Source organism: Ictalurus punctatus, chromosome 18, assembly GCF_001660625.3.
Source record: "Ictalurus punctatus breed USDA103 chromosome 18, Coco_2.0, whole genome shotgun sequence".
NCBI classification, from domain to species: Eukaryota; Metazoa; Chordata; class Actinopteri; order Siluriformes; family Ictaluridae; genus Ictalurus; species Ictalurus punctatus.
Window position 1 is genome coordinate 7586359 of NC_030433.2, and position 21653 is coordinate 7608011.

The window sequence follows — 21653 nt, forward strand, 5'->3', positions numbered from 1 at the left end:
ATGGTTAATTAAGAAGTTTATTGCTTGTGTGTTTATTTATGACCCCAGTCGTGGTTACACACTTTTACTCAGACTTGAAGCACACATTTTTGCTCAATTGTATAAAAATATCTCTATTTTTGATCATTTTTGTAAAATCTGTTCCAGCCTGTGTTTTCTCACATGGCCCGCGGAGGGCGGTGTTTTATTGAAGACGAATGCATTATTTCTTGGCTGCTGTCCAAATGGCTGCAGCGCTGCAGGAAAAAAGAGATTCGGTGTCTCAGTGTGCAGTTCAGATAAACTACACTTCGGTCTTCATTCTCGCTCTTGTGCTCTCAGGATTTGTCTCCGTCATGATACGGATGCTGCACGAGCATGTAAAATCTCATCATGTAGCGTCGTTTCTTTAAAATCCTCACATCCCTGCGTCGCTCTCAGTATCTGTCTCACTCTCTGTCTCACGCTCTGTCTCAAGCTCTCAGTCCCCCCGCCTTTAATTAAGCAGATGGATGGTGCTTGTGCTGAGCCGAGCAGACGCATTGCAGCTCGACAGCTCCAGCGTGGCTGTATTTCACTGCAATGTTTAGGCTGAAATTGAACTCAGTGCTTGATTGACCATGTCATTTCATGCACAGCAAAACAAATGCTGTCTCTCTCTCTCTTGTCCTGTCGATATGTACAGAAGCCCTGAAACTCAAGGTGTGAAAATGTTTTTTTGAATTGCTGTCATTTTTTAAATCTATCTATCTATCTATCTATCTATCTATCTATCTATCTATCTATCTATCTATCTATCTATCTGTCTGTCTGTCTGTCTGTCTATCTGTCTGTCTATCTATCTATCTGTCTATCCATCTGTCTATCTATCTATCTATCTATCTATCTATCTATCTATATGCTCATGTTTACCAAGGGTGCCAATATTAGTGGGCACTGTATCTATCTATCTATCTATCTATCTATCTATCTATCTATCTATCTATCTATCTATCTATCTATCTTTTAACTCATTTTGACTTACTAAATTGTTATTTCAAGATATTATCTCATTATCTCATCATTATTTTGAATTCATTGTTTCAAAATATTATCTCATTATTTAGATGTTTCACAAATCTATCTATCTATCTATCTATCTATCTATCTATCTATCTATCTATCTATCTAATTAACTCATTATCTCAAGACATTTTCTCATTATCTCAAGACATTTTCTCATTATTATCTCATCATTATTTTGACTTAGTAACTCGTTATTTCATGACATTATCTTGTTGATCTGGTTTAGTAACTTGTTTTCACATAGTGATGTTATTTCAAGATATTATCTTGTTATTTCAAAATAGTATTTCAATATTCTGACCATTATATCTCATTATAGCAACTCCTTATTTAGCAACTCCTTATTTTGATTTCCTAACTCACCGTTTCACATTATTATCTTATTATTTTGACTTACTGTCTTGTTATTTTAAACCATTATCTTATTTTTTGTTTAATATCTCATTATTTCCATGTATTAACATTATTATCTCATTATCTCAAATTACAAACATACAATGATGAGATATTAAGTTAAAATAATAAGATAATATCTCAATATAGCAAGTTATGACTTGATATGGGCATGTAGCATATTTGTTGTTGTTGTATCAGTTCCACAATCACTGCAGCCTGAGGCTTGGAGTCAGCGTGATGTTCTTGATCTTCTGTATCCCCTCTAGCGTCAACTCCGCCCCGAGTGTTGACCCGGCTAAACGCTGCCGTTTGTTTTACACTCCCAGACCACACAATTGAAACCGATGCCTCTCATAAATTCTGCTTCTCTTTTTGATATTACTGGGGACTGCTGCATCACATGTCCCTTGTAGCGTTGAGCTCATTAATGTCAGATTTATGGCCCGCTCAGGCCACCGTACACCCGTACACATCCTCTATATGGCATCGTTCATTCAGACAGGATATAGGAAGAGGACTGGAGGTTGTAGGGTTAAACACAGGGAATTAGTTTTCGCTGATTGGATGCACTTTGATCTGATCTCATTCCTGCTTGATCTCGATTCGGATTTAAATTAAACTGGTTTAAATGTGGAAACACTCAAATATAAGCAGATCATCGTGATGTGAATTTCAGTGAAGTAGTTTTACCTTTAGCTTTAGCTCAGTGGTTGCGAAACAGGACGTCCCATATTTACTGGTTTATTTATTTATATATTTATTACATTTTAGTGCTACGTCACTCATTAGGAAATGATAGATATTCCTGAAAAATGTGTTGATTATTGTCATGTTGTCATAAAGTTGATTATTTTCCTATAACAGCATGTCCCCAAGTATGTATGTCCTCTTATACTACAGCAGTCATCAATAACAACTGTTTATTATTAGAGTGACACTTAAATAATATTATGACCCATTTATAGTTAAAAAAAAAAACTGTGGAACGTCCATGAAACACTTTAGTTCCTATACTCACTTACGTTATAGCAACTGTAAAGAGTCGTTCCCTCCCCAGACTCTTGTTATTCTCTCTCTTGAAGTTAATAAGACCAAAAAAATCTAAGTAAATAAACTGTAAACTGAAGATGAAGCTTCACACATCGGACTTTTATAAACAGTTGAAACTGAAGACTTTAGCTACAGATCTCCTTACAGAAAACATCCCACATTTTCCTGTCTATTTAAAATATTTATTATTAGGCTTAAATGATCCTACGCTAGCCCGTGTGCAATGTACAAGTCCCTGTGAATGAGCTGTTACCATAGAAACAATAAAGTATTCAAACGAGCGTATTAATACAGTATAAACCTGTCAGAAAATATATCCACACCTTCTGACCAATCACAATCCAGAATTCAGTACTGCTGTGGTATAATGGAACAATATAAATTGACACCATTAAAGGAAATTAATGAAACTTATATACATCATTAACGGATTAATGATCAAGGAAGACCAAAGAGTTGGAAGAGAAGCTCTCAAGTTAAAATGACGCGTAGCAGCATGTTTCATTTATATGAACATTTAGCATGTTTTACCTGTTTAACAAAATGAATTTTTTAAAGATGTTTAGCCAGAACAGCAACTCTCTTGGACATTATTTTGATTTACTGGCCTGTTTCCGGTCCCATTTATTCTCCTGTCCTGCAGTTCTGAGAGCACATCGGGAGTGAGGGTCCGGATTGATGTTTATCTTGCGGCGCTTCAGCTCCATCTAGTGTCTCTGTGTCTCATCAACGTTTCAGAAATTCCCATTTCAGGCTCATCCGAAGATCTATTGATTCGAGAATGAGTCCGCTCTTTATGTCTTCAATGTGATCATTTACTCTAAAAATCCCTTCTTTCAAGATATTTCAAACTTCATCTGGTCTAGAACAAAGTATTTGGGAGTGATGCGTCGAGTCTTATTGGTGAGCTGAGTCAAATAATCTGACTCACTGATTCACTGACATGAGCCATGATTCCCGTTGGGATCAGCTTCTGGTGTTCAAACCACACAACGTTGGTGGGTAGCATTGGTGGAAAATCCACAGCGGATTAAACAATATGTAAATGTCCCACATTTCTTCAGAGTTTTATTGAGCAGCCATGATTGTCAGAGTTGCAAGATCTTGTCCTTCATCGTCGTACGTAGGCGTGAAAAAAATCTTTACAGAAATATTGTGAGGCCTCGCACAATATTCCAGAAATGTGGAGAAAAAAAGCCATGAGAAAGCGGTTCGAATGCCCACAGCGCCACAGCCGTCCATGACCTAAAGTCCAAAAGAGCAAAGATTTGGCTGTGCGCTGTGGGCAGGAGGGGCATACTCTCTCTCCCCTGTCAATCACAGTGACACTAGCCAATCGTGCGCATCTGTAATCTCATGTATTTGGAAGAGGGCAGATAGCCCTTTCATCAGCGTGTGTTATGCTGCCAGGTGAGGAAGATGAGGAAGATCAGGAAGATGAAGTAGACAAGTTTGAAAAATTGTTACCACATTTTAAATCAGATTTAAGGTGCTTCTCGATGAGACACTTCAAAGACATGAGACATGTCAACCAACCATGTGTCTCTCCTCCCTCCACCTCATGATTCTCTTCTGTTGTTTTTTTTTTGTGATTTTTTAAATTTTTTATAACCATTTCCTTCTCTCTGCTCCTTCCCCGTAGCACAGGTGCAGCCGTGAACAGCAGCGAAAGCCTCCCTCCGTCCTCGTCCGTCAACGACATCTCGTCCATGAGCACCGACCAAACCCTGGCCTCCGACACGGACAGCAGCCTGGAGACCTCGGCCGGGCCGCTCGGCTGTTGCAGGTGACTAACCGCCTGCCTGCGCAACCCCGCCTTCTTCAGGAGGTGATCTGAATGATTTCACGCACCAAAAAAAGAAAGAAAAAACCCCGAAAATAAAACCTCTATCCAAACGCCTATCCTATCCGATCCACTACTCTGCAAAAAAAAAAGAAGAAGTTTCTCAAATATTCTCATTGTAATCCACAGATTGGATTCTGTTATCGAAACGATAAATTTAGGAATAACAGGAAAATAAATAATAAAGCCTGCATTATTATTCAAAGCAAACTAAGAAAATGGAAAAAAAAAAAAGATGCTCATGTATGTGTATATTAATGACTCCCTCACTAGTTGCTTTGCTTTATACTCCCTTCATATGGCATCTGTTAATGGAAAAAAAACCCAAAAACAAATAATATAATGCTTACCGAGGCATCTCTGTGAAGTGTACATTAATACGTTAATCTGGATGATCCCGAGTAAACCGCAAGCTTTCTGTGCTTCTTCAGTCGATGTGGCAAGGTGGGCTTTTGTGTTTCTCGCTACTCAAATATATACATATAAATATCATCCCCCCAACCCCCCCACCCGTTATACGGCGGATTTGTCTGTTTCTGAACCTCTTAATAAACGCCGAAATTTGACCCGAAGACGATGTGTTTTTCTGGGTGTGAACGTAAAAAAAAAAAAAAAAAAAACCTCTATCTCTTGTATATATGTAATTCTGTACAGCAGCAAGGCATGAATGGGACTGACGGCCAGTATCGGGAGTTGTCTTGCGCACCTTGCCACATCACCGCTTTGACCTTTAGTTGCCCTTGCCTGTAGTCTTCCTGCATGACCAGAGAAAAAAAAATTAAACGCTTATAAATATAAACATAACTCAGTATATTTGTATACCATGTAAGGAAATGAAATCTGCTGGGAGCTGCGAGGCGAACGGAAGGGTTTTACGCTGGCGAAGTGGTCGTGTGTGTGTATGTGTGTGTGTGTCCTTGTGTTCTGCAAGAAGCCATTGTGAGGGATCAAGTACTGTCACTCATTAACCTCCATCAGGGTTGCCGGGATTGCAGGATTGCATTTTCGCACCAAATCGTGCTTGTTTTAGTTTTGGGACAAGATTGCGAGCACAATACCACCGCAAACACTGGTCACAGGCAAACAAAGGGAATGCGCAAGTGCGGAGAGCGTATCAGCATATCTATGATGTACAGAACCATTTCTGTTGTAGATCTATCAGAAATATTAGAAGGGAAAGAACGATCCAATTGTTTTTGCGAATTGCAGATACTGCAAAGCAGATGCACGCAGACCACCGGGAAAAGACTGAACTTTTTTGGGGGGAGCAGTGTTGTACTTGATGTGCTGGAAATCTTGACCTGGCAACCCTGACCTCCATCTTGATTTTCTTTAGGGTGTTTTTTTTTTTTTCTAACGGTTTCTTAGTTTCTACACATGCATACTCTATATTTCCTCAGAGCGTGTTGAGTGCACTATGAGCATGCATGTGCTGAGATCATAATACATCCACTGTTTCACCTTACTCGCTGCTTTGCATGACATCCCCTGACCTCTGACACCGCCGATCTGTTCTCTTACAAGCTGTTGCATGTTCAGGAAAGGGCTCCCCCCCCATCCCCCCCCCCCCCCCCCGGCCCAATCTTGCAACTTCAAAGTGAGCTCAGTGTCAACAATACCTCATTCTCTTAACTTTGCGTTCGGATCGTTTCGTTTTTGCGTTCCTGGGGCATGTCCATCTGACTAGCCGTCTTTGCGTTTTTGACATTTCGTCGTCTGAATGGAATCCAAACGGACTTACTACCTAAAAAGGAGGAATCCGGAAGAAGTGGGCTTTATTTATTGAACGCATGCGTTTGCCTGAATTCGGGTAGTGCCTTTGAAATAATGCAGTTTCCTCTTATTTATCAAAAATAATTCCAAGAGCAGTGAAGCGTGGAGGGAGATCAGGCGAGGTTGCACAGGCAGTGGCTCTGTCACAATTTGAACATTGCAGGTAATTCAGAGTTGTCGTACGTTGACGGTGCCTGGTTTGTCGGGTCTCTTCCTTCTTCTAACCTCCTTGTCTAAGTATGCACATAATCACCAGTTCTCAAAAACCATCTCCTTCCCTGTCCTATGAGAAAAAAAAAGAAAAAAAAAAAGAATGAACCCTGACATATAATTGTTGCATTTCTAAATAATGTATTGTAAATGAAACCTCAACCTTTACTCACGCGCCTGATGTTTTTTTCTTTTTCTTTTCCAGTTATAAGTTAATGATAAGCCTTATTCAATAAATGTCATGAAGTACACAGTAAAAAATGGATCATAATAATTTTTTGTTTTGTACCTTTACTTGTCTAATTTGACCTGTGTACCAAATCATTTTAATAAAGGAATGAAACGCACATATTTTTTTTTGTTTGCTTATACAGATTGTTAAATTAAATAGAGCCATTTATGATTCCTAATAGTGGTCAGTTTAAAAAAAAAAAGGACGTTCTGCAATTTACACGGCATTTAACATTCCTGTGCCACATAGTACAATTGCATTTTGTACTGGCCCTGCTGGTGACATTGCTACTTAATAAAAATAATGCATGGCCAGAACTTAGTAATGTGTGGGAATTATATTATTAAATCGTAAACATGATGTAGTAAAGAAAGGGAATGAGATAATTATCTCGTAGCCATGACTTAGTAAAGTAAGGGAGGGAGATAATTAAGACGTAGCCATGAATATGTGAGGGAATGAGATAATTAAGTTGCAGCCTTGACTTAGTAAAGTAAGGGAATGAGTTCAATAAATCATGGCCACTACTACAAATGCAGGGGAATGAGATAATCAAGTCAAAGCCATGAGTTAGTAAAGTAAGGGGATGAGGTAATTATATCATAGTCATGATTTATTAAAGTAAGGGAACGAGATAATTAAGTAGTAACCATGAGTTAGTAAAGTAAGCAGATGAGATAATTATCTCGTAGCCATGACTTAGTAAAGTAAGGGAAGGAGATAATTAAGACGTAGCCATGACTATGTGAGGGAATGATTTAATTAAGTTGCAGCCATAACTTAGTAAAGTAAGGGAATGAGTTCAATAAATCATGGCCACTACTACAAATGCAGGGGAATGAGATAATCAAGTCAAAGCCATGAGTTAGTAAAGTAAGCGGATGAGATAATTATCTCGTAGCCATGACTTAGTAAAGTAAGGGAACGAGATAATTAAGACGTAGCCATGACTATGTGAGGGAATGATATAATTAAGTTGCAGCCATAACTTAGTAAAGTAAGGGAATGAGTTCAATAAATCATGGCCACTACTACAAATGCAAGGGAATGAGATAATCAAGTCAAAGTCATGAGTTAGTAAAGTAAGGGAATGAGATAATTATCTCGTAGCCATGAGTTACTACAGTATGGGAACAAGATAATTAAGTCGTAACCATGAGTTAGTAAAGTAAGGGTATGAGATAATTATCTCATAGCCATGAGTTAGTAAGGTAAGGGAATGAGATAATTATCTCATAGTCATGACTTAGTAAAGTAAGGGAACAAGATAATTATCTCGTAGCCATGACTTAGTAAAGTAAGGGAATGAGATAATTATGTCGTAGCCATGACTTAGTAAAGTGTGTAGGGGTATAAGATAAATAAATCATGGTCACTACTTACTTATGAAAAGGAACGAGAAAATTAAGTTATAGCCATGACTTAATAACGTTAGGGAACAAGATTCTAATGTGTGGCCACAAGTTAATAACGCAAGGGACCGAGATAATTAAATGCAGGGATGATCATTGTGTTGTGCGCTCAAACTGGTATGCATGTACTGAATATACAGGGTTTTACATTAACCACCAAACTCTTAACTACTGTTATCTACTGTTACATGCAGTAATTAATAAGAAAATGTGCATGTAAACATCTCTAGTGTCTACACTACTAAACCAGACAAGTGGCAGCTTTTTTCCCCTCCAAGCATGCAGCAGTTATTGTAAAACCCTGTATATACATGACTGTGTCCAGCATAATGATCATACATTATTAAGATGTGGCCGTAAGTTATGTTTAGTTGTGGCCACAACCTAATGATCGTGGCTATGCATTGTTTTTATTAAGTAAGGATGTCACAAGGGAGGGGCTCTGTAATTTTGAAGTAAATTTTTATTGGCCTGGAACATTGAACCTTGAGGAATACCTACAATAATGATTAAAGCCTTGATTTCATTTTCTTCATAGTACTGTGCATGTAGAAATTCCACACTTTCAAAACGACGGACAGTGCGTGTCTATCTAGGCACAATTGATGTAATTGTACCTTTTAAGTGCTCATGATCTAATTGAAACGTACCGTTTTATTTTACTTTATTTTATTTACCCAGAAAGGCCACTATCACTATCGTTGGAACCATGGTCCTGACTGGTGTACTTTTCTTTTTCTGAGCACATATGCTGAGGACTACATGGCTAAATTTATTTGTTAGTGTTGAACACTTTGATTTTGGGATTTAATGTTTACAATTAATGTAAAAAAAAAAAAATTCACAAATATAGCTTAAAATTGCATTTTGAGGACAAATTTAATTGGCCCCAGTGGTGAACCCTGAGGAATACCTAAGAAAATTATTCTTTTGTTTCTGTTTTTCTTCTTGGTACTGTGTGTGTAGAAAATGTATTGTTAATTCTGACGATAAAAAAAAATGTAGAGGCCAACCAAACATCTGTAATTGTCTTATTCCTGAAATGATTTTTATTTCTACGACATTTAAGTGGTCACAAATAGTCACTTATAAGAAACCGCTCCAAGGCTGAAATCTCTGCAGACAAACAACCAAGAATTTTTCTTTAACACCATTCTCACGATTGCCATTGAAATTATTATATATTTATTTGATTAATTTTGTTTGCATGGCCAATTCAAGATGTGCAGATTTCTGTTATAAATACTGACATTTGAAACACTGATGTTGATACACAGGTGCTGCCATTTTGCTTTCGCTCTTTGCTGAAAAAGAAAAACACAACAATGTGAAAATTATCACACTGTGACGGGTTCTGAGAGGTCTCCAGGCCATCAATAAAACATTTTTACAACAGGGTGCACACACACACACACACACACACACACACATACACACACACACACACACACACACACACACACAAATACACCACATATAGTAGCGTTTGTATTTCAATAGTAACTAGTTGTAAACTGTTCTGTTGTGTATTCACTTTGATTCGATAGACTAGGATGAGACGAATGTGGTGCGCTGTGATGTACTTTTTTTACAATCTATTTTCCAAAACACAACCTGTGTATGTGTATACATATATACATACAACCCCAGTTCCAAAAAAGCTGGGACGCTGTGTAAAATGTAAATTAAAAACGGAACGCAACGATTTGCAAATCTCATAAACCCATGTGTTATTCACAAGAGCATAGAAAACATATCAAATGTGTAAACTGAGGAAATGTAGCATTTTAAGGAAAAAAAAAAGGTAATTTTGAATTTCATGGCCGCAACACATCTGTTAAAGGCTGGAAAAGTAAGTGTTAGTAAAAAGAAACAGCTGGAGAAACATTTTGCAACTAATTAGGTTAATTGGGAGCAGGTGATAAAGGTATAAAAGGTATCAAAAGAGTATCTTAGAGAGGCAGAGTCTCTCAGAAGTAAAGATGGGATGGAATCTGGATGGAAGCAATACAGTATGTTGCTCTAAAACCTGTATATACCTTTCAGCATTGCTGGTGCCTTTCCAGATGTGCAAGCTGCCCATTCCATAGGCGCTAATGCACTCCCATACCATCAGAGACGCAGGCTTTTGAACTGAGCGCTGATTAAAAAGCCGGATGGTCCCTCTCCTTTTTAGTCCTCTTTAGTTTAGTGGACGCAGTGTCCATGGTTTCCAAAAAGAAATTCAGATTTCGATTCATCTGACCACAGAACAGTTTTCCACTTTGCCTCGGTCCATTTTAAATGAGCTTTGGCCCAGAGAAAACGGCAGTGTTTCTGGATCATGTTCACGTATGGCTTCTTCTCTACATGATAGAGCTTTATCCAGCATTTGTGGATGGCATGGCGAACTGTGTTCACAGACAGTGAGGTCTGGAGGTGTTTCTGAGCCCATGCAGTGATTTCCATTACAGAATCATGCATGTTTTTAATGCAGTGCTGCCTGAGGGCCCAAAGATCACCGACATGCGATATTGATTTTCACCCTCGTCCCTCGCTCACAGACATATCTCCAGACTCTCGGAATATGTGATGATATTATGTACTACAGCCAATGAGAGATTCATAGTCTTCACAATTTTACGTTGAGGAACATTATTCTGAAATTGTTCCACAATCTGCAGTTTTTCGCAGACTGGTGAACCTCTGCCCATCTTTACTTCTGAAAGACTCTGTCTCTCTATGATCCTCTTTTTATACCCAATCATCTTACTGACCTGTTCCCAGTTAACCTCCAGCTGTTTCTATTTACTAACACTTACTTTAACAGCCTTTTGTTGACCCCCACAACTATTTTGAGCAATGAAACTCAAAAGTACCATATTTTTTTCTTAAAATGATACATTCCCTCAGTTTAAACATTTGATATGTTTTCCCATGTTCTGTTGTGAATAACATACGGGTTTATGAGATTTGCAAATCATTGCATTCTGTTTTTATTTACATTTTACACAGCATCACAATTTTTTTTGGAATTGGGATTGTATGTATGTATATATACATACACACACACATCTGGGTCAGAAACAGGGTTGATCTTGGATTTTTTTCCCCAAAATCTTCCAAATCTCTTCTAAATGGTGCCACAAATCTGATTCATTCTGTGCTGACGATGTGAATCTGAAGATTGATTAAGTTTCATTCATAACATCCTGTAAAAGTTAAGAGATACAGTATGTGTCGTGTGTCTGAAAACCCTGACACAAATTTCTCCAAACAAACCTGAGATTTAGTTCTTGGCTTTGCCACCTACCACAGTGTGTACATTGGTGTTCATTGGACAACGTTTGGCCTGTATTTCTGTCCTCAGAATATGGGAATTTTTACTCAAAATGTCTTCACAAATGAATGACGGTGTCGTGGTTAACATTGAATGTCATCTGATGTGTGTGTGTTTTTATTATTAATTAATTACATTATTAATTACATTTAAACTCTATGCTGCTTTATATTCATTTCAAAGAAACGAGCATCTGTTGCTTTTTCAGGCATGAATGAAATAAAAATTAGTTGTAATCATGCGGAATTAAGCTGGTATTATTAAAAACACACAGGAACAATTGCTTAATTGTTTCTTCAAGTGCTTACTCATGTTATCTGGAAGGTACCATTTGTTTTGGGTTCTTTTCTTTACCTGGAAAGGCCATAGTTCCCTTCTCGACTGCTGGAGAATCCATGGTCCTGACCGATTTACCTTTAATAACACGATTCCTTTTTTTCTCTTATTCTTTTTCTGAGAGAGTACACTGAGGACTTGTTAGTGCTGTACTGTAGAGTTTGATGCCGCAATGCGATTGGTACGATTTTGGCTAAATACTACAGCTAAACAAAGTGTCTTCTAAATTCTAAATGATAAATAATACGTTTTACAGTCAATTATAATATACCTACAGAGGATTTGCACCATTACACATAGATTACAGAAATACATCTCATGTCATTACATAAAAAGTGAGTCAGGTCAATCGATTCAGCTCACCAATAAGAGTCGACTCCTTCAGCTCTTAAATGACTCATTGCTCATTTGACCTGCGATTGTTCCGTGATAGTTCTTACACCGGCTGTGGCTGTGCTGAGACATTCAAAGGTTTTAAAATCTGACCGCCTCTAGTAATACACCTGAAAATATTACACGGCATTGCAAGAGTCTACAAAAAAAGTCTCATATACTGTATGCGAGTCGAGCCTCAACGTTCACGTAAAAGAGTCGACTCAAAGAGCCAACTCTCATAAATGACACGTCACTAAATTACTCCAGTGCATCATGTTAAATTATGAATTTGTATAAGTACAGTAATGTATCTTGACGTTTAAATGTCACCACAGTTTTATTTATTTTGTTTGAAAGTACTGTTGTAATTTTGAGGTCAAAAACAAACAGCAATACAGACAGCACTAATCAGTGGTACATAATTCCATTGTACATTCATTCATTTATTTATTTATTTATTTGCTTATCTATTTCTTTCTTTCTTTATTTATTTATTTAAATCTTCAACCATCACGATCTCACAATAAAACACCTATGAGTACAGACCGGAGGTGGGGACTCTTCTAAACGTAGGTGTGCGGTTGTACTGTGAACGTAAGAACGTAAAATTGAACTGATTTCTTGGGAAAATGCTCTCTCTCTCTCACTCACACACACACACACACTCTTTCTGTGCTGTCAGTGAGCCATTCTGTTCAAGATTGTAAGAATTGTGAGAATCCGACGGCATTTTTCATTACCTTGTTAAGATCAAATTAATATACAGACACATAAGGGGACAATTTAAAAAAAAAAAAAAAAGTCAAGGTACTGAAAAAAACCAGCATCACGAACCGCTGTTGGCACTCGACATTTTAAAGGTACTCTGTGTATAAATAAATATATGTGTGTGGTTGAAAATAAACACTTCCTTTGACCCTGGAATTGAGGATTTCCTTTCTTGAGTTTGTGTCCACCCTGAATGACTTGCATATGAAATATTATATCATTGAATGGCATCCAATATTTGTTTTGCATTTGTTAATGTTTTCCTACATTACCCACAATGCTGTACTGAGAGTGGTGCAGTGGGATTTGGCCCTCGCTTTGCCTAAAGAGAGCGATGCAGCAGTGCTTTAGTCCTTTAGTCTGTCCAGTTTTTCTCACCTCCTCATTTGTACACTCAAACAGATTCAACTCCTGTTCCAATTTGCATGCTAATACCATTATATCAAATACAATGCCACTAATGAAGGTTTGGTTATGAATAATATCTGCTCTTTTTATCAGCACCTAAAATAGAATAAAAAAAAAAACCCAAAATCCATTTATTCATACCAATTTGACCTTTTAGTTATTATTCCTTGGTGTTCACTTTTGTTTCCCCTCCATGCTATGATAATGAGGATGTTTTAAATGTAAATTGGTCTTGTTCTTTTGGTTTAATTAGCTCTTGGGATAAATCGAGGGGAAATGATTCAGACCAGCTGTTACTCTTGAAGTGAACTCAAAAATATGGTGCTGTAATTACAGCATCATCTAAATGCCTGTTAGACTAATGCTGCCTTTCTGCTCCCTGTATTATTCATCATACAGAAACTCACCACAAACTCGCTGCATGGCTTCTGTTCACGAAATGTACTTATCGGTTTAATCAAAAACGGATTTGTATGCCCACAAATAATAGTCCCAGAAAATATAACGTATGATTTAAAACTACATATATTTAAATGGCAATATAATTCACAGTCAGAGCTGTGTTGAGGTGGTTCGGATCAGAATTGGTTGGAAATTTGAACGCACGTGTCATACGCCAGCTCAGATACATCAAACGGCATCACAACCCAACTTCAGGCATGAAAGAAGTCTGGCTACACAGTGACTGGCAGGAGCCACAGCCAATCAGGAGAGAGACAGTGACAGTGACACTTTCTTGCTGAACAGGTAATGGATTTATTTCTTCTCTAATTTGGTGGAGAGTGAGCAAATTATAGATGACATTCAGCTGACTTATCCTTATTGTGGAGTTTGTATTATTGCTTAGTTTAGCTAGTTAAATATCATGCTAGTACTACATGGGCTTTTGACAGACTCGAGCATGAAATACAGAAAAAGCACAGATCAGGTAGTTAAAAAAAAACACAAATCAGCTACAACCAAGATTTATAATTTTGGTCAGTATAGTATATTTTTGCTAGCTAGGTTGGGGTTGTGTGGTGTTTTCATGAGCACTCCTTCTTGATCAGGCATTCGCTGTTTGGGCTAACCAGTTGATGGCATCTAAAAAACAAGTCCTTATTAAGTGGTTTATGCAATTTGTGTAATTACTACTGTATTTAGGTATACTATACTACTATGTGTGCCTTATGCACTTTGGCACAAATGGAAGAACACAGCATAACTGATATTATGTCAAATGTTTGTCCATAAGACAGTTGCAATAACATTTTTGACCAGAGAGGGCGACGTTCCAAAATCTCACCTCTGGTAGCTTTAAACAAGGCTTGTTTATGTACTTGATTGCATTTTCGGGCCCAAGTAAGCCGAAGCATATAGGATGCCTGCCCTGGCTCCTTCTTTCAACTACCAAAAATCCCTTCCCATGGTTTTAACGAAGCCTTAATTTGAATCGTTCTGTTGCCTCCAGCAGGATGCCGCCATCTTTTGAGACGTTTCCCATTGAAAAACAGAAAGACAACAGAACCCGAGCCAAAGAATACATGACAAAGGACTATCCTTGCACAAATAATATGCCATTATGTACACTTTGGTTTGTGTTCTTTGGATCAAGCGTGGCGTGAAAATATTCCTGGATCCTTTCCCGTCTGTAGCAGCCCAGAGGGGAACTCGCAGGCCGATCATTCGCTGTCAGGCTGTTCTAAGCCTATTATCTGAGAGTGAAAAGGTGCAGAGAGAGGGGTTTTTTTTTAGACGATGCATTCCTCAGGTCCTGAACAGGCAGTGTGAAAACAAGCTCTTCTCTGGGTTCTTGGATGAAAAGACAACTGGTCCTCTTTTAGACTTATTTGGAGGAAGCACCAAAGCTTTTTTCAGGTCTGGAGAGGAGTGGGAGAATCTCTTAATGGCCTACAATACTATATTTACTGTACTGATATAGATCAAATTAGAGGTGAGTGCAGAACCGTTTTTTCTTTATTTAATTCCGCCTACAGAAAGTCTAACCAATCCTGCCAACTCCTACAGAAAGTCTGACCAATCCCGCCCACTCCTACAGAAAGTCTGACAAGTCCTGCCCACTTCTACAGAAAGTTTGACCTATTTTGTCCAATCCTACAGAAGGTCTGACAAGTCTTGCCCACTTCTACAGAAAGTTTGACCTATTTTGTCCAATCCCGCCCACTCCTACAGCAAGTCTGACCAATCCCGCCCACTCTTACAGAAAGTCTGACAAATCCTGCCCACTCCTACGGAAAGTCTGACCAATCCCGCCCACTCTTACAGAAAGTCTGACAAGTCCTGCCCACTTCTACAGAAAGTTTTACCTATTTTGTCCAATCCTACAGAAGGTCTGACAAGTCTTGCCCACTTCTACAGAAAGTTTGACCTATTTTGTCCAATCCCGCCCACTCCTACAGCAAGTCTGACCAATCCCGCCCACTCTTACGGAAAGTCTGACAAATCCTGCCCACTCCTACAGAAAGTCTGACCAATCCCGCCCACTCTTACAGAAAGTCTGACAAATCCTGCCCACTCCTACGGAAAGTCTGACCAATCCCGCCCACTCTTACAGAAAGTCTGACAAATCCTGCCCACTCCTACGGAAAGTCTGACCAATCCCGCCCACTCTTACAGAAAGTCTGACAAATCCTGCCCACTCCTACGGAAAGTCTGACCAATCCCGCCCACTCCTACAGAAAGTCTGACAAGTCCTGCCCACTTCTACAGAAAGTTTGACCTATTTTGTCCAATCCTACAGAAAGTCTGACCAATCACGCCCACTCCTACAGAAAGTCTGACCAATCCCGCCCACTCCTACAGAAAGTCTGACAAGTCCTGCCCACTTCTACAGAAAGTTTGACCTATTTTGTCCAATCCTACAGAAAGTCTGTCCAATCCCGCCCACTCCTACAGAAAGTCTGAACAATCCCGCTCACTCCTACAGAAAGTCTGACAAGTCCTGCCCACTTCTACAGAAAGGTTGACCTATTTTGTCCAATCCTACAGAAAGTCTGACCAATCACGCCCACTCCTACAGAAAGTCTGACCAATCACGCCCACTCCTACAGAAAGTCTGACCAATCCCACCCACTGCTACAGAAAGTTTGTCCAATCACACCCAGTCCTGAAGAAAGTATGACCACAGATTTTTATCCAACATTTTATCCATTCACAAAAAACTAAAGTTATGTTAAACATTTGCACATCCCTTCCTAATGTTTAACACAAGTGAAGCAAGATTGTAAAATTCTATTTCCTTGAATGTGTGCCATGTTCATCTAGCTATTTCCCTCACTTCTGCAAATTTCTGACTCGATCTTGACATTAGCAGATTTTATTTTTCCAGCTGAAAGGTGCTTATTATGGCTATCCCTATAGGATACGGATGCTATAATCCAAACTCAAGGATATGCTGCAACATCCACTTACTATTCGTTGGAAAATATAAGACCTTCAGTTTGTCTCTACAACTATACACTCGGATCACCCACAACCCATCCATTATGGCTAATGACAAAAAACAAAAGTCTCACATGTAAATAAGGTCACATAATTTAATTTACATTGTACAGAGTGTCTGTGGCTACAGCAGGCTCAATAAAGCGTTGAGTAAAAATCCAAAAGTGAGAAGGCAGAATAAAACGCACCTGAAAACACGTACAGGATGAAGAAGATTCAATACAAGCACGAATCAATATGTTTTACTGTTGGGCATGTGCTGATAATCAGGACTACAATAACTCATGAAACTCAACTTACATTACATTATTGTTGTATACGTTATTCTCACTTCCCCCTTGTGTTCTTTTTCAGTCGGAGGATTTCCCGGGATTAAATCTGTCTCGGTGAGATAGCACGAGGACAGCTGTTTGGCTTATTCCACATTTCATCTCATTTTGTTGGACACCCTTGGAGAAGTTTTGAAATGTATCCAAGTCCTTAAAGTTTGAGAAACATTACAAAATATTGTAATTTCCTGGGAGTGTAGGATACTATATTATAACAGTATTGTAAACCCAAATAAAAGGCTACCAAAAAACAAACAAACACACGTTTGCAAATGATTTACACTTTTTGTACGAGTCACCAAGGTGAACGAATTGGTATTGATCACAGCCTTGCAACTAATCATTCCTGACTGACTCTAGCATCAGTAAATAACCTTAATATATTATTATAAAACATATTTGACGTAGGTTTACATTATAGCTGTATCTCTCCGAGTCCGTAAGTATGGCAAAGCTACTTCTGTGCTTCCTGAGTCAGTGAATCTTTTCAGTCATGACTGAGATTCGCTCTGCTCACATTCAGCTGGTCAGTGTGTTTGAATCAGTGAATCTTTTTGTCATGAGATTCACTCCACTTGCGTTCAGTGGGTTGGGGTCTGAACCAGTGAATCTTTCGGTCATGACCAAGATTCTCTCCTCTCACATTCAGGGAAACAAGGTTTGAATTTTGTGCAACGGAAGGAATCAGAAAACGATTCTGAATGAATCGTTTAAATTGAACGAACATTTTCAACTACAGTATAGTATGATTTTGGGCGAGGCAGATTTGTGATATTTGTTACCTATATCAGTACATTTAGTGCAAAATTAAAAAAGCTAACATCGGACACAAACTGTGTATAAATTTGTACTAAACTATATACTAAAATTTGAGTATCAGCACATGCTCAATTGGATAACCTTTGACCCTCATTAGCAATAGTCATTAGAGGTGACTGTTACCGACACAGTGTTTACCAGATGTTCTAAAACATGTACAGGTATTGCTACATGCTTTTGGTTTTGGGCCAAATCCAATACGTGTGAATCCAAAATGGAGCCTGGAAAAAAAAACAGCACCAGCTTTAATTTCAGTACCATATTGTCCAGAAAAAAGCTAAGTGCAAGGAAAATTCTTGGTATATATATAAAAAATAATAATAATAAATTGTGACACGTCAATAATCCTCAGTTTAAATATCAGACATACATTAAAATATTTCAGTTTGCTTTTTATACATACATTTGTTTTGCATCAAAATTCTTCGACATTGCTTTGTTTTATATACACAGAGTACACGAGGACATGGAACAAGGAAACCAAGATCAAGGACATGATTTGGTTGGGATCACAAATGAAGATGTGACATTCTTGGTTCTTCTTCATGTAAAGCTCTAGACTATTAAAAAGCTCAATAACCCATAATGCAACCAAATACCCATAATGTTTCTTCAACAGTTCTCTTACATCCTTCTTTCTTTGGGAAAAGAAACATTCTCCAGTTTTCAAACTTCACCACCTAAGAACTTCCGATTCCCAACTTGGATCCACCTGTTCAGCTCCCCCACCGTTTCTCCCACCAGTTCTCCCACCAGTTCTCCCACTGTTACAATCTTATTATGCCATTATTGGCTGGTCCAGTTTTCACATTTTGGCTCAATGAGCTTCATTTTTGACAGTTCGGTCACATTTGAAGCCTACACATTTCAAGATTTCCACATCCAGCTATCCAGTTCTTGGTATAGTCCTGCTCACTGGATCCAGATGGTGTTGGCTCGTTCCGGCCTGCGAGGATCAGCGGTCAGATCTCCAAAGGTGGAGAAGAACTGCTCCATCTCCTTCTGCAGCATCTCGTTGCGCTTCTCGGCGTCGTCTTTGGCACGCTCTGCGTTACGCAGTTTGATCTCTACCATCGTGTACTTCTTGCGCTCCTGCTCCAGCTCCTCATGTAGGTTCACCAACTCAGCTTCCAGCTCCACATTACGCAGCTCCAGACTGTAATGTTTTAACGAGGATAGAAATGGGTTAAAACACTCAAACGGGCAGCTGAACTGTCCTAATGGGCGTGGCCTATAACTGGACAGTTAATCCACCTCATCGTTTTGCCATTTTTCTATAACATCCTGACACAGAGTGTTTTATTCCTTATGTAATGCCTTACTTAATGTTCAATAACAATAACATAAATAGTCTCACCTCTTTACCCTGGCCTCATACTCGCTCTTCTGTTTGAGCATCTCTTGCTTCAGACTGGCCACCAGACTGTGGAGGGCACTGTGTCCGCTCATAGGAAATGCCACCTCACTGTTCTCACTGCTACTCGTCCCCCTGCTGCCTCGACCTCCGCCATTGGCGTTGGCGTTAGCATTAGCGTTCCTCCTCTCACCCTCATCCAGCAAAGGGTCCTCGAAGGTAAACTCCTGCTCGGGGCATGTAGTAGTGGACGAGCGACAGGATGCAGAGACGTCCGGCAGCGAGATCTCGCAAGACGATGTGGACCAGGTAGCGCTGTCCACGCTCTGCTTGTCCTCGCAGCTGTTGCTCGTGCACGGCGTCTGCTGTACGTGAACATTGTCATACGTCGAGAGACGGTTCTGTTGCTGCTCTCCGTCACGGCATTTGACCTCCCGCAGTGTCACACCTCCAGGAGGAGACCAAAGTCCGTTTCGGCTGTTGAGGGTCCCGTTGACAATGTCCGTGCTGCACACGCCCATCCTCACTCCGCCATTCTGCACACCCATCTTGGTACCTGGAGATTTGAGTGCGCCAGTGCGACGCATCTGTAGTGTACCCATACCCACCAGGGTTGGACTCTTTTCCTCCGCTGAGGATGATGACGAGGAGCTGAAAGAGCCGTTGGTGACGATGCCACTGCCTTTGATGAACGCCGGGTTCTTCTTTACAGTCAGAGGAGGGCTTCGGGTCACTTCAAAGCGCGCCACAGCAGGAACGTTTCTTGGGCTGACCGAACGAGGTGAGCCGTTATCCAGAGAGGCCCGTCCAGGAGAGTCAGGCGCCTCCCAGGTGCACTGACGAACGCTAGTGGTGTTGTTATTCTCTTTATTTTGCAGTTGTCCAGTGGTGGAGCGTTTCAGGGGATCGTTGTTGTTGTTGCACGACTCAAGAGCACCAGGACTGTCCTCGTCTGGGGGAAAAAGAGCGGCGTGGTGGCCGATGAGAGCGGCCATGAGTTGCTGCACCAGGACTGCACCTAAATGAAAGGCAGAGTTCTTAACCCTAACTTTGCGGTTATAAATCATATACCACTTTTAGGATTTTTTTTTTAGCATCAATTTTGCTTCTGCACCACTTTACCTTCCATTATTGCCACAGGATCCTCCACTTTGGGCCGCAGAATATTCGGACCGAAGACCGTAGCCAGGTTCTGCACACTCATCTTATTCACTCCTGAGTAAGACTGCACTTCATCTAAGAACCTGGAGATAAAATAAAATCAGTTTTATTCAAAAAAGAGAGGGAAAAATGGTGAAATTACTTGAAATATATGCAATGCTAGATACCTGCATATGTATTTTAGTAAATTATAGTTGACTAGAGGTAGACTTTCCACTTGTCTCCTTAATTCCTTCAATCCCTGGAAAAGGACAGAGATAAAGAGGTCATTTATATATAAAAAAAATAATAAATTAAAAATTGTACTTACTGTACTTTTGGGACTACAAACTACACCTTAGATAATCTTCTTGTGGAAAAAAAATCCATGTCTGTTATTTCTTTGTATCAGGAACGTATCAATTACATGTTGCGTAAGGTCTACTTTTGAGTTTATATAAAAAAGTCATAATAATGGTAAAATTAAATTAAAAATCATATAACATTCATGGCTACATAAATCAGATCATTCTCCAGGATGTGGGTGTTTGATTACTATTAAATGTCAATAAAGTTTGTTTTTTCCTTCTTTTTTTTTTTTTACATTTGACTACTGATGCATCATTCACAAATGAGTTGACTCATTGAATCAACTCTTTCATTTGAGAGAATGAAGAATTGATTCACACATATGAGCCTTTGTTGTTGTTGTTGTTGTTGTTGTTGGGAGATATTAGCAATGCCATTACTCTTGCAGTCTAATTTAATCAAAAGTAATCTTCTTTTCAACTTATGAGCTGTCCGTTAATATGAATCATGACACATGTTTTTGACTCTCAGTTGGCGATGGTGGCGAGGAAAAACTCCCTAAGATGATATGAGGAAGAAGAACCAGACTCAGAAGGGAACCCATCCTCATGTGGGATAATGTAACGACGGATAGTGTGAAAATAAAGGAAAGTTCATTATGGTTTTTATATGAAGTTTGTTTTGTTGAACTAGTCCACTGTTCACTAAAGGAGACCTGAGTGCAGAATTTCCATGGTACTTCAAGTGGCACCGTCCTCAGCGATCTCCAGTTCTACTTGGAGTCATCCAACTGTTCCACTTGACCATGTTCAGGGATTGTATTTGCATGGTAAATATTCAATACTGGACTTCTTCCATTTTGTTATTATTAGCCTGTGTATCATTTATCAAGCTAAATGCGAGATGAAATACAGAAATCGATAATCAAACTTTAATGGAGTCTGATGTCAGATTGTTGTGGTTGAAATGTTGGCCTTTTATTTATTTCTAAAACTCTAAAGGGCACGCCTCGAAAATATGAGGTAAAAGGAAAAGTAAGCGTTCCTTTATGGACTCGGGCTAGCACTCGAACCAAGTCTAGTGCGCTTTGATTAC

General features: G+C 39.2%; 2 protein-coding genes across 13 annotated transcripts in view; one reads left to right on the forward strand and one right to left on the reverse strand.

Annotated features, from left to right (window-relative positions):
* Positions 1 to 9671, forward strand: part of mapk10 (mitogen-activated protein kinase 10) — a 64817-nt gene extending 55146 nt beyond the window's left edge. For 2 of the 9 annotated variants that reach the window (XM_047161838.2, XM_047161830.2), the window contains exon 14: positions 4138 to 9669. In XM_047161838.2, the coding sequence (XP_047017794.1) occupies positions 4138 to 4280 (143 nt within the window). In that variant the 3' untranslated portion in view covers positions 4281 to 9669. Of the gene's footprint in view, positions 1 to 4132 lie in introns of all 9 variants that reach the window. The other 7 variants (XM_047161836.2, XM_047161834.2, XM_047161831.2 and 4 more) reach the window with 6 other exon arrangements.
* A 7017-nt stretch (positions 9672 to 16688) lies between these two features.
* Positions 16689 to 21653, reverse strand: part of arhgap24 (Rho GTPase activating protein 24) — a 102198-nt gene continuing 97233 nt past the window's right edge. For all 4 annotated transcript variants that reach the window (XM_017492798.3, XM_017492802.3, XM_017492801.3 and 1 more), the window contains 4 exons: positions 20438 to 20511; positions 20232 to 20353; positions 19113 to 20127; positions 16689 to 18911 (listed from right to left, as the gene is read on the reverse strand). In XM_017492798.3, the coding sequence (XP_017348287.1) occupies positions 18668 to 18911; positions 19113 to 20127; positions 20232 to 20353; positions 20438 to 20511 (1455 nt within the window). In that variant the 3' untranslated portion in view covers positions 16689 to 18667. The remainder of the gene's footprint in view (positions 18912 to 19112; positions 20128 to 20231; positions 20354 to 20437; positions 20512 to 21653) is intronic.